Source organism: Cebidichthys violaceus, unplaced genomic scaffold (assembly GCF_023349555.1).
Source record: "Cebidichthys violaceus isolate CVI_PGR_0920_01 unplaced genomic scaffold, fCebVio1.0.p SCAF_131, whole genome shotgun sequence".
NCBI lineage: Eukaryota > Metazoa > Chordata > Actinopteri > Perciformes > Stichaeidae > Cebidichthys > Cebidichthys violaceus.
This window is the reverse complement of record NW_027176298.1, coordinates 130557-143554: the sequence shown is the minus strand read 5'-3', so window position 1 is coordinate 143554 and position 12998 is coordinate 130557. Positions and strand designations below refer to the sequence as shown.

Here is a 12998-nt window from a genome sequence, read left to right as displayed (position 1 = left end):
TTTTCATGTCAACCACAAGGCTGACCTGCTGGCCTTTATTTCCTCTGAAGAGGATATCCCCCTTCAGTAGAGCCTTAAAATTCATCACGGCAGATGACTTGAGATCCTGATGTATGCACCTCCTCCACTATTGTCTTTGAAGCGTTGGGAGGCTTTGGCTGTGCCGGCCACAGTGATGATTACGGTCTCATAGCTAGGCCGTTACTGACGTGCTCAGCTCACTCTCTGTCTGATGTCCCCTCATGTTTGATGGGGAGAGGAGTTCTGGTTCACTGATCAATGTAATTAGGAATGTGGTTGCATGGTATCCATGCCCATGGTCTAAAACTACTGCTGCCACCTTGTTCCCCTCTTCAGTTACTCCACCAAAGAGGATTTTATGAAAATCCTACATCCCCAGTTCCCCAGAAAGACAAAGAGACCGTGAGTGAAACCCTCAGTCAGCATGTTTAAATGCGTACAGAGCATCTTGAGTCGAAGCTTATGTAGCATATAAGTGACTCAACTGAGGGCATTTTGAGGACAAGCTGTCAATACATGTCTTAACTGACCCTCAGACAACATTTGTTGCAAAGTAAACAGAATGTTTTAAATGTCCCCATGGAAATGAATAAAAGGAAACTGGCTAAGATATTTGTATTTGCACGTCTGTGTTTATTATCTAACATTGACATGTGCGAATTATCATAATCCAGTTTCCTGTCATTGGGTTGTGGTTTAATTCATTGCACAGGTCATGAGTTTTGGTTCACCAAGTCAAAATGTACTGAATTATGAAAACACATTTCCCATGTTTGGCAGAATAAAATTTGAACTTCATTGTTCAAATTCCCCATATAATACAACAGCCACTCTGCAGTTCAACATGTAATGAACAGTTAATCATCATTATATAAGAATGTGAGAATTCAGCTGTACTGTATATACAGACATTAGGACTTATATTCCCTTGCCTATTTCGAGATGAAAGAACTGGAACATTGTCACATAAGTGAGAGGAACCAAGCACAGACTAGTACATGTACAACAATTATAACTACTGATCCCATTCAGATGAGGTTTAAAATACTAAGTAAGTACATATATACCTTTGTTAACTGCAGCATTCTAATTTTGAGCCTGCCAAAGGACCATCAACAGGCCAGGACAAAGAGAAATAATGGGGTACAACGAGGACCTGAATTGGGGTGTGAGAATAATCTGTGGAAAACTTGTGCGCTGTCTTGGTGAGAGAGAAGTGCTAGCTAACATTACTTACTCTATGGTGATAGTGGAAGTGATGGAGCCACACCAATGCAGTATCAAACGATATTCTGTCCTGAACTTCGATATTTTTGGAGAAATACAACCCTTCCCTTTTCTCCGTACTTCCGTTTTTATGGCTTGTAAAACATATACATACAGATGTTTTATTATCGTCCTGAACCCTGAAATGTAAATTCAGTAAGACATTCAATGGTTGTTAAATGTTACTTGAGGGAAATACAATAAACAAATACTGTAACTAAAATAGTGTTTATTTCATAGAAAAAATACCTTATCCTATGCATACAGTAATGGAGGAAAAGTGAACGCTACAAAAACAAAAGGCTTATAATGTCATGAAAAGATTTGAATTTAATCATTGTCTCCTTCAATGACCTTTCTAAATGCATGCACTTTCAATTAAGAAAAAAACTTTCTGGACGTCTTCGTTCTTAATAGATTTTCAATAACATAAAGTCTCCATATTTAGCTCCGTTGTGCCAGTTGCAATGTCATCAAAGTGTAGTGCTCTCATTAGAAGCAGCTAGTAGCCTTTTATCTCAGAAACTGTCACAAGTAATCAAACATAACATTAAAACCTCAACACTGATCTATGCATTGATATGAATAAACCAATGTGTACAGTGTTGACAATGGTTGTCTTAATACAATGTGGTAAAAATATGGCATCCTACTCTCAGAACCAGAACTCTGAGACGAACACATGAACGTTGATAATGTTCTGGCCGGAGTCGCCTTGAGTTGTCAGGTTGCGCATGGACAGTTTCAGTGTTGTAGCAAGTGGACCAATCAGAGACTTCACCTGGCGAACAACACCTGAAGGAAACAGAAAAGAATAACTATATCAGTGACAATAGTAGACAACACTATAAGGATAGGATTGATACATATGTTGTTGATTTTGTCATTTCTTCAGAAACGCAATTGTTTAAGAGCAGCAATTAGTAATTTGAATTGCTATTAGGTTTAAAGGGTGACCCTAAAACTGTTTCCTCACTTAGCCTTAGCGATATGTAGCAAAGCAGATAGTTTTGGTTTCAAGGGCTGATGTTTTGATTTCGAAAAATTCTGCTGCCACCCCAAGACAATTGAGAATAATGGACTAGTGTTTGTGGTGCTCAGCATATTGAAAAAATTAGTTTTTCAACAGCAAAGTTTCAGAATTGTTCTTTAGCCTTCTGTTTCATTCATGTCTGACAGCTCTGCCAAATTGATATATTCTTCAATTGTATTCAATACAGCTGACTACAGTGGTTGCCTAACGGCTTTGCACTTATAGACCCAAAGCATACTTTTATGTTTAGATTGTATCGGACTGTGAATGCTGCCACAACAAGCTGCTTCAATGTTGATGTGATTCTTGCGCTAGCTGGTCTTAACAAAATGTTATGTTTTGTGGAGAATCCACATACAGAATTGTCAGCAGTTTTCATAGAGACTATAACTTTGGTAGAAAATGGTTCAAATGAATGCTCACCCTAACACCAATCCATCCCTTTAAATATATGAAAATCTCAGTTTCACTTGTTAACATACATTTGGGTATCTGGAGCCCCTACCAACCCACAAATTGTGAAATAAGACAACCTAGTCGGTAATGTGTGGGCTGCCCAGATCAGAAAACATGTGAGTCAACAAGCCATTCAGATTTGGCTCCTCTTCCAATGCTGACTCAAACAATATATACCATATGGTAAAAATAGCACATAAAATAGCACTATTCTCACAAGCCAATCAGAGCAGGAAAGGCTTTTTTCAAACAGGGCTTAAAGAGACAGGCGCTAAAACGGAGCGTTTCAAACAGGGGGTGAACACAGGTATATTCAGACAGACAGTATGAGAAAAATAATGTTGTTGTTTTTTTAACAATAAAGCAGTGTAAACATGTTCTACTAGAAACCTACAATACAAGTATAAACCTAACATTAGCATGATATAAGAAAAAGCAGAAACAAATATCCCTCTGTCTTGAGGTGTGCCGTGGTGTATTTGTGCATTCAAAAGACGTGGGAAGTTAACCAGCCAAACAAAGTCCAGTGATGTCCCGGCTGTCCATGACAATCTGAATTGCATTCCTCCCTCCCACCTTCCACCCTCTCCATGGACAAGAGACACCCTCTATCATGGTAAAACAGATGGGAGAATAAACATACTGCAACAGAGCATTACTGAATGCCCATGGAATTCATTGGGTGCTCTTTCTAAGTGAACATGCGATTACACAGGGAAAAAAATGCCAGTGTTTATACAGGCTGTCAGCAGGCCTTTTCTCCGCAGAGGGCTGGTGACATTTCAGCTCTGGGCTGTTTGAACAACAGCCATTGCCAGAGTGCAGTCGGGCAGCACAATCACCACACTGTCCTCCTATCGCACCTTCAACCATCCTCTGTTTTTGTCTCATTTCCTCTCTCATTCATAAGTGAGTCAGTAACGCTTTTAGTATGATGACTCATTGGTTTAACTCAACATGGATGAAAATGACGACAGATCGGTCTGAATTATGAGGCTCTTTTACGTGGTACTTGTAATAAAGTAGTAAAACACATTTGGTCGTTGTTCTCCACTGCAGGGCAGATGATCATCCATCCGCTGTGTCCTTTGGGACTCTGGCATTGTATGATGGCAGATCCCCCCTACCCACTCATTCTCCTCCTTTTCTTCCTCCCCTCTCTTCCCTTCCTGAGGGGGCCTGGTGTTTGTGGCACCATCACTGTGGCCCACAAGGGTAAATGAGTCCCATGTGTTTGATGGAGGGGAGCAGTCGCAGTCACGCGATACAGTCATGGAGGCATTCCTCCAGGAATCCATCTTTAACTCTGGAAGGGGCAAGCAATAGGAGCTTGAACTTCTGTCTGTCTCTCTCTCTCTCTCTCTCTCTCTCTCTCTCTCTCTCTCTCTCTCTCTCTCTCACTTTATTTTGCTCTCTCGTCCCTCTCCAAGTCGGATCTGTGGGCACACAACAGATTCCAGCAGATTCCGTCGATAAGCACATGGAGGAGTGTGGAATGGGGCCCACTTCGACCAGGGTTGCCCCCTTGTTTTGGTGTTTTGGGACTCTGTTGCGTAGTGACACTAGACAGAGGGGAGCGGGACTGAGATTTAATTGTTTCCAAAGCCTCACCGCCACCAGAAAGAGCTAACCTTTGCTTTAACCTAACGGCAGCCACAACATTAATAGAATAACTGACATGGAAAAAGAGATTGAATGAAATGATTTTGAGCCTGAAATTTCTTTTCAGACACAAGCCAATCAACATGGCAGGCCACTCTGAGCAGACCGATGCAAACTCAAAGCGAGTTCAGAAGGTTCATGATTAGTCCATGTACTTAAATCAGTTCAAAAGCGTCAGTGGTGGGTTGAGCAAGCACACAATGAAGATGAGTAAGATATTATGAGCCCAATATGGACCACCGCAAAGACAGATGGGATTCAGTCCACATTAAGGCTTTCTTTTAAATGCACCAAGTGTGGCCTACATCTAACGAAGGCTTAACAGTCTATATTCAGGGTCAACTGCGGCTTCAGTTTTCCAATGAAAATCCTAGAAATTCCTATAAAAAGAAGTTAAACAATCTTTCCGCATAAGTAAATAACGAAAACAGCGAAATATCGCGTCTAACTGAATTTTTTTTAGGACATCTAAATAGTGCAATATGTGGAATGTGCTTGTTTGTTTTTTAAATTTGTTTGTGGTCTAATTAGCAAATGCAAAGGGTTCAACTGTGAAATTCTGGTATAAAGCCCAATAGCTCCTCCAAATTCCCTCCAAGCTCACTGTTGGTGATTCGAAACTCAACTGAAAACTCACAGTTTAGTTTTCCTCACTTCAGATTTTGGAATCATGCTATTGGGCATGATAACAAACCAGGGAATGTATGCTAACATGTGAGGTGTATAACGGTCACTGTAGTGATTTGTGGAAACACTTCAATTGTCGAAAGATGTTTTATACAACTTCGAGCCTTTGTTTAATTTTGCACAGCCTTGAGGGCGAGAAAAAGATAATTATGTTAGGAGCTTGATACTAAAGCCAGTGTGAACCTGATTTGAAACCACAACTGCATACTCATCTTTAACATTTCATCCGGCCTGTAAGGCAAAAAGCCAAAACAGGTTGACTTTGATTGGCTACCATACCACCTGAGATTCATATAAATAAACACGGCTAGGTTTTCAAAACCCTGTGCCCTACCCTGTGCCTGGGTTGCAAGGTCATGTAATCTGAGGCCTGAAGTTCCCGAGCAGGAAATCCAGTTGTAGTGCCGAAGAGGTTTGTGGTATCTTTCCATCTCACTGAGGTATCTGCCACAGGGTGCAAAGGTGACTTGAACAGCCACCATCAAACAAACAGCTGTAAAATCTGTCCGCTCTCCAAAAACATTCCGCCACACCATAAAGTAGCCCCCTAAGTAGAAAATAGCCTTAAATAAATGCATAATAGTAGCAGAGACACTGCCACAAAACAAAGTGAAGCAAATGCCAGGAGGCATTTGTCATCCTTCATGGCCACGAGCGCGGCAATATTGAAGGGTTACATGTAAACAGTACAATTTCTTGGTTTTCTGGTTTCTACAACTCAGCGAGGAAGTGTATGACAAAATCCAAAATGAACGGGTTTAGCACCAGAGACAAATGAAAAATATGCATTGGCCTCACCACAGTATTGTATAATGACACACTGGCTGTGGTGCTATGCATGCTCACTGCAGTGAAACCGTTGGAGAGTATCCAGGTGGTGTACAAAGTTCCAGCATGCAAAGAGCGGAGGGCATTCTTCAGCATCATTATGGCTATAACTGTGATGTGTTTTTTATCTAACCATATCGCTGAGGTACAGCGGAGCACTGTTGGCATAAACATAAACACAGCGGTTTCTTGTTCAATGTCCCGAAACTATTTCTCCAAAAAGTCCATAAAAGCGAGGAGACACGCCAAAAGAATTGCTAACTAGCTCCCTTGTTACCCCATTAGCAAAGCAACCGATTTCCATTTCGATAACCCATTAGCATGGCTGAAATATAATCCATTCAAATTGCCAGCATAACACACTGTGCGGAGACTGAGTGCACAGGCCCCATGGGTGCCTGATCTGCTTACAGCCTGGTCACTGGTCACTGGTACGAGGACGGCCAGTCAGGTCAGGCTGTCCAAACACAACTCTGACCACTCCAAAGAAGGGGTGGGAGCCCTGCCCACCCCTGCTCTGAAAGGCCAGCACATGCGGCTTGATATTTTAAGGTCAATTGACAGCGAGTCATACTTACAGATCTCTCAAATGGCCCGTGGGTCATTGTTGGACTGTGTCGCAAACTGGTAAGTGACATCATTGAGAAGTAGCCGTGGGGAATCGGCTGGTTCTTTTCTTGGACTTTCTGTTTTAAGCAGTTGTGGGCCAGAACAGCTGAGATGACATAACACGCACCATTATCTTTACCACAACCTTTGCACTATATTACAAGTGACCTTTCAAAGCTAAGACCCATAACTAAAAAGCAGAAAATAGACTTGACAATGTAGCGTAAATGGAAAGGATACTAAAACCTGCTTTGTTTGCATTTCATATTGTGTTCTCCATCTACATTTTAAATGGAAGAAGGTACACAGGATCTTGATAAGCTGTTTGAGTACTTTGCTATGGATGAGAGCAGTATTCATTTTGTGAACTGAGCAATTACCTAAACAAAGTTACATTTTCTTAAAATCACAGTGCCAGACTGTAGAGATTAATGCCGAGTATAAATTGAATAGATCACCACCCCAAGGGAGATAAGTGTATCTGGTAAATTATTAAGACAGTTTTATTGCAAGCAATATGCACTCTAATGTGTACATAAGGGTATATTTTAGAGCGTGACATATCAGCATCGCTATCTCTTTCATCGGCACGCCGGTGGTGGAGGACCACCCGAGGGGAGCGCTGAGTGTTTGACTGTGGGGTTGTTGAGTGGAGAAGACCCTGTTTTGATTAGCTGTGCTAATCTCTTGCGGGGCAGACAAGGATTCCTTATGGTCTTGGCGCGCTCTAGTGGGCCCGCTGCTGCCGTGTCATGATTCATTCAAATGACAGCCTCTCAAACGGAACAAGTTGTCTGCTTATCTCCACTGTTGTCCTCGACTCCTCACCAGCATGGCCACAAGTCAGAGCCACAAGCTCCACTGGCTCTGAAGTAGTCATGTCTCACACAGTAGGCTCACATTCCACCAGCCACTGTGGACGGCCGCGCTGACGACCATGGCTACCTGCATGGAGACAAACTGTCCACTTCCTCTTCCATTCATCTTCCTGGCTGCCTCTCTGGCTGCCATTCCTGTGCCAACGGTAATGCGAAAGGCATTTATTCTCTGTGCAGGATATAAACCGCAAAGGCACATTTCCACCTGCATTTCAAAAATGAAAGGAATTTAGCTGCGACCTCTTAGACTTATAGCTTCTCCAGAGGATGGCTATGATTCATGGAGAGAAGGTACTATATTATCTGTTGCTCTCCAAACATAAATATGGCATAAATCAGTTTTTCCTGCAAACAAGAATTAGACAGCAGTGATTAATGGTACAGTAGAATCCTTCCATGACAAATGATTACTTAAGAAGAAGAGTCATTTGGACACATTCAAGGGATGACTAAACGTGTGTGATTCCACATTTGTCTACTGATTATACAGTATGTTACATTTGATTTATACACTTATTTATAGGAATAGGAATAGGTACTGATTTGAACGTTGCTTTTCGGTGGGTTGTCACATTGTTTCTCTGCATAAAACAAACATAATTGAATAATAATAGATCATTTAAACAACTACTGTGCTAAAGCAAAACTAAAATAATTCATGCATGCTCAGCAAGTTGATGCATGAAGGAAAAAAAGCAACACTAACCTACGATTCCCTCAATGGGAGTGGTCAAAGACAACATTGATCCCCACGATGATGTATGTCACTGAGAGATAATAAAACCAAGGGGACCACTAGCATTTCATCAGAGGTGAGAGACTCAGCCCATGCTTCCAGACCAAAGACCAAAGAGGCCGTGTTTTCAAAGGGAGGACCATACACCTGCTGACTGCCAAAGTCAGTCAACCCTATTCAAACAAGCTGTCCCTATTTAAAAGTGGATGACAGTAATGCATTCCTCCACTGTTTGTGTTTCCAAAAACGTGCCTGATGGCTCACAAATGATGTCTTTGTTGTGAGGATGGTATACATCACTTCTGCTGTGCTTCTGCATACCTGCAGGGATTTTGTGTGGTCAGCCGCCACTGTGCTACCGTGGTCGTCATGGGAATCCGTAAGTGTTTGATCGGTTCTGATCATGTTTTCCGAGCGCCGAGGGCCTGTTGTGTTTGCACAGATGCGTAAGGCTGTCAGGGTTGTCTTCCAGATGTGACAGTGCTGCGAAAGCCAGTGATGGATGACCAGGAGCTTGGAAAGAGTGGTGCAATTCTTACACTATTTGGTGTGCTGTCAGCCTCTATATATGTATGTGTGTATGCACATATGCAAACACTACAAGCCTGTGTGTGCAGTTGACTGTTTTTAAAAGAGTGAGTAAGTGAGCATAACGGAAAAGAGCGTTAGCCAATCAAACCTCTCAAGAATCACTTTTTCAAGTTAGCAAAAGGATTCTGAGGATTCCTAATTGCCTCATTTGTCCCTTTCAAAAACACAAGAGGTGGCCAAAAATAATGGCCAAAGTTAGTTTGAGTTTGCGCACTTGTTCATTAGTGGAGCCTCAATGTCTGCTACTCTTCACATCCCACCAAGCTGTAATCCCACTGCTGGAGACACTGGAGATACTAGAAAGTAAGCTTCCTTAAGTGACACGTCGGCGCGCCTCGTACAATTGGTTGCGCAACAGCAGCGTCTGTGGGGCCAAAGCACCAGCGGCACAGCCCACAAAATAAAACCAAGAGGGCCTTCATCGCACCGTGGACGCCACACTTCACAGCGAGCAGTCAGTGACCAAAAGGCTCCACTGCACAGGGCCTCAATTTGGATATGTGATGGGCAACTGGTGCTAACATGCAAGAGCTGCATCCAATGAGCATCCAATGGGTTTGGGAGAGAAGTGGCTCCTCACAAACGGGCCTTTCATGTGGTCGTCAGTTTAAGTGCTCTAATGCTCGGCGAGACACTGAGGCCTAAGCGTGGGGAAATGGAACAATACATTTAACCACATGAAGCAAAGCGCCCGGGATTACTTCAGCACATATTCTCTCTCTCTTTCCTCGTTCGTTGAATCACAGTCTCTCACTGCAATTTAATTCTCCCTGCCTCCCTTGCAAACACACATACATACTTGCCCTTGCAAATGTGCACCACCATAAACAGGGAATTTCTCTCTAAGTCCTTTACACACACACACACACGCACACAGACACACACAGTAGACGGTATATTACAAAATAAGGCTTATCACTCGCGCAAAATTACACCATTGCGCATTCCAACAAAAACATACCATTATAAGACAGTATAATTGAATTATAACTGCTCTAACAGCGACTTATGTGAATTATTGCTGGTTAAGAACATTTTTCCCTCATATCTTTATGTGTGAATTTGGGTACGTCTGTTAAGCACACATCTCTTGTACAAGAGAGGAACAGTTGCATGCGCCCACAATCCCGCCTAAATAAATGACAGTCGCTCACTCTATCCCCCTCGCTCTCTCCCTTACATTCTGTAAAGACGAATGTGCATATCCCTTCGTCCATCAGCGTGAGAAGAAGAAGACGCTGTACTTACAGTAACCCCCCCCCTGCCTGCATCTCAGCACGAAACCAAAACACTTAAACGGGCCCAACATTGTGTCATCATTGGGCTCAAAACACCCTTATCCTCAAAGTTCAGTTCTCCCACAAGGCGTGCAGCAACCTTGGGTCACCACCAGACTAAAGGATGGGAATGGCTTCTCCCCAAACATGTTGTTGTTACACCCCACTGGAAATGGTATCTGCTGCTCATACTTGAGGCTCTTTTTTGCATGCTGGCAGTCGCTGAACAGGTAGTTATAATGAACTGCTTGTCAACTGCAGTAACACGTGCGTGTGACTACACAAGTATAGGTTTATGCAACTCTATTCCAGTACATTCAGACCACCATAACTTATTGTGGAAAGTAATGATCTGCTTGGGATAAGCATAGCCGTAGATAAGTGAATTAAATGGTACTTTGTTAAACCACAAGACTGTGGAAATTGATGCCAAATATTTGGTGAGACAGAAACAAGCCTTCGTCTGTCTCACAGAGCCACTGGGAGGACAGCTCTCCAAAGACGCAGACACCAAGAGCCCCCATGAAGACGATGACAGCTATGTGATGCCACAACACTGCAATGACCATAACGGACTGTGTCAGATGTACTTATGTCAAGGCGTCCAGACATTGCCAATGGGATATTTTTGTGCTCTTTGTCTTCTCAATGTGCACATGTGAGTTTGATTTGTAAAAAGAAAAAAAAGAAAAAAAAATCACATATATTTCATGCTTTTCAAAATGGATATTAGGTAAGAAAAACCGCCCCCCCCCCCCCTTTGTCAAAAAGAAAATGTGATTTCCATTCACGGAGGCGGTCGGGACAGGCTGCATGTTAAAGCTATTGACGAATGTTTGAGCTAGTTTGATGCTTTCAGACTTCACAACACACAAAACAAGGTAAAATCCCTGTACTCACCCACATACATTCCGTTCTCTACCCTCTTGATGATGTCGAAGGCGTTCTCCACGTTGCCCTCCAGTATGTCAAAGTTGACATCGTAACTGCCCATGTGATAGGACCCGTAAGCCGGCACTGTGGTTCTCAGGAAAACAATCTCTGTTGGAAGATAACAATTAGACACAAAAAGCTTTTGGAGCCAAAACCCTCGTAATCACACTGGGATTGCACCACCAAGCCAGTGCCAACTCTAGCTTTTCTTTTTTCTTTTTTGTTCTTTCCAAGTGAAAGACAATAAAATTGGAGATGGAAATGTCTGTGTTTATTGTACACCGAGAGGGTCACAGGAAGGTTGAGGCTTTTCAATGCTGTTGTTGGGCTAAAGGGCCTCAAGTCCTTTACACCCCGACTCCTAGCTTACGAGAAATGACAAGAGCTTAACTCCCCGTGACGTTGTGCATGAGTGTGTCTGAAACATGCATTGCATGTCAGCCAGTAGATGCTTGTGAGCTGTCACTGTCTGCAAGTGATTATCATGGTTACTCATATCCACCCAGCATGGCACTTACTCTCTGGTGTGGGCCAGCCAAGACCGGACTGCATGGAGAACATCATGGAATAACTAATTTGGGGGTCAGAGGTAGTCATATGGATTCTTACAGCTGCAGGGAAATGCATTTGATGGGTGCTCAGAGATTAAGGGGGATAAAGTGGAGCTAAAGAGAAAAAAAGGCTGTGGACCACATTGACAGACAAAAAAAACCCCAAAACTCTGCAAATTCATTGTTTCCAAAGATTTTAACAGGATCTTCTGTAACAAAATGAAGCGTCAATTATGGGCTTTTGATGTTAGGGAACATGTAGAATACATTTTTGATGAGTTTCGATGATCAGTAATGTTTTAAGTATAGCATTGAAACAACAGGTCAACACTTTGGGAAATACATTCATTTGCTTTCTTGTCAATAATTGTATGAGATGATCGATATACTCTTAGCTTACAGTTATAATGAACCTAGAGCTCCTAGCTGGTTAGCTTTGCTTAGCTTAGCATAAAGGCTGGAAACAGGGAGAAATAGCTAGCCTGTCCAAAAGTGAAAAAAAAGCTCAATAATACACACAATTCACACTTTGGGTTTTGTATTAACTCTAAACATGTTTAGTGGTGAGCTCTAGAGCTGCTGGTACTGTAGGTTGTATTACCTTTGGACAGAGCCAGGCTAGCTGTTTCCCCTTTCTAATCTTTACGCTAAGATAAACTAACCGGCTACTGGCTAAAACTTCATTAATTACCCTACAAATATGAGAAAAAAAGGGAATAAGCATTTCCCAAAATGTGTAACTATTATTTTCTTGAATATTGTCGAACAAACTTAATATTTCTTCTTTTTTTTACACTTCTGCTGCATGTTTGCCCATCTGGATTACGCCAACAAATTCCATTATGAGAATGCGCAGCAACAAGTTAACCTGTACCTACCCTCTGGCCTTGTGAACTCTCTGAAGGTGGGCAAGGAGATGAAGGTGTGGGAGATTGAGTGCATGGGGTCCAGAACACAGGCGACATCATTGGGCTGACAGGACTTTATACAGCGAATGGTGTCGGAGCGTTGAAGCCTTGCAACTCTAAAGGAGGGAGCAGACATTGAAAAAAAAAAGAAAACACAAACACACACACACATGGCCTCCGACCTTTAGGTAATGTCTGTAGAAAGACTTCAGAGTCAACCGCCTTTGGTTTCCCAAAGCTCACAATAACAAGGCATCCTTAAGGGCAGCCCACTGCGTAATCAAGAACTCAATGAGACAACTCCAATGGCCGCTATACAAACAATATCTGAACAAGACAACAGGGACACTGGATATAGCAGTCAACATCAAAAACAATCTTATTCTATGTGGTTTGGAAGAATAATAAACCAACAATGGCCGAAGCTCATGTCGAAGCCAACCTTTGTAGCTTGTGGAGACTAGCGCTTGCCATTGATGCTTTTCTGATGCACTATTTCAAGCTGTGTGGGAAATGAATTACTACACCCACAGAGAATGATCCACAACCTGCTCAGGAAAAT

The 12998-nt window shown here is 42.4% G+C and overlaps 1 protein-coding gene across 1 annotated transcript in view; it reads right to left on the bottom strand.

Annotated features, from left to right (window-relative positions):
• Positions 1 to 1499: 1499 nt before the first annotated feature.
• The window catches only part of fbln1 (fibulin 1), a 28134-nt gene continuing 16635 nt past the window's right edge, over positions 1500 to 12998 (bottom strand). Inside the window, exons 15-17 of the mRNA XM_068708060.1 lie at positions 12407 to 12552; positions 10945 to 11085; positions 1500 to 2082 (exon numbers count right to left, since the gene is read on the bottom strand). Coding sequence (XP_068564161.1) covers positions 1943 to 2082; positions 10945 to 11085; positions 12407 to 12552 — 427 coding nt within the window. The 3' untranslated portion in view covers positions 1500 to 1942. The remainder of the gene's footprint in view (positions 2083 to 10944; positions 11086 to 12406; positions 12553 to 12998) is intronic.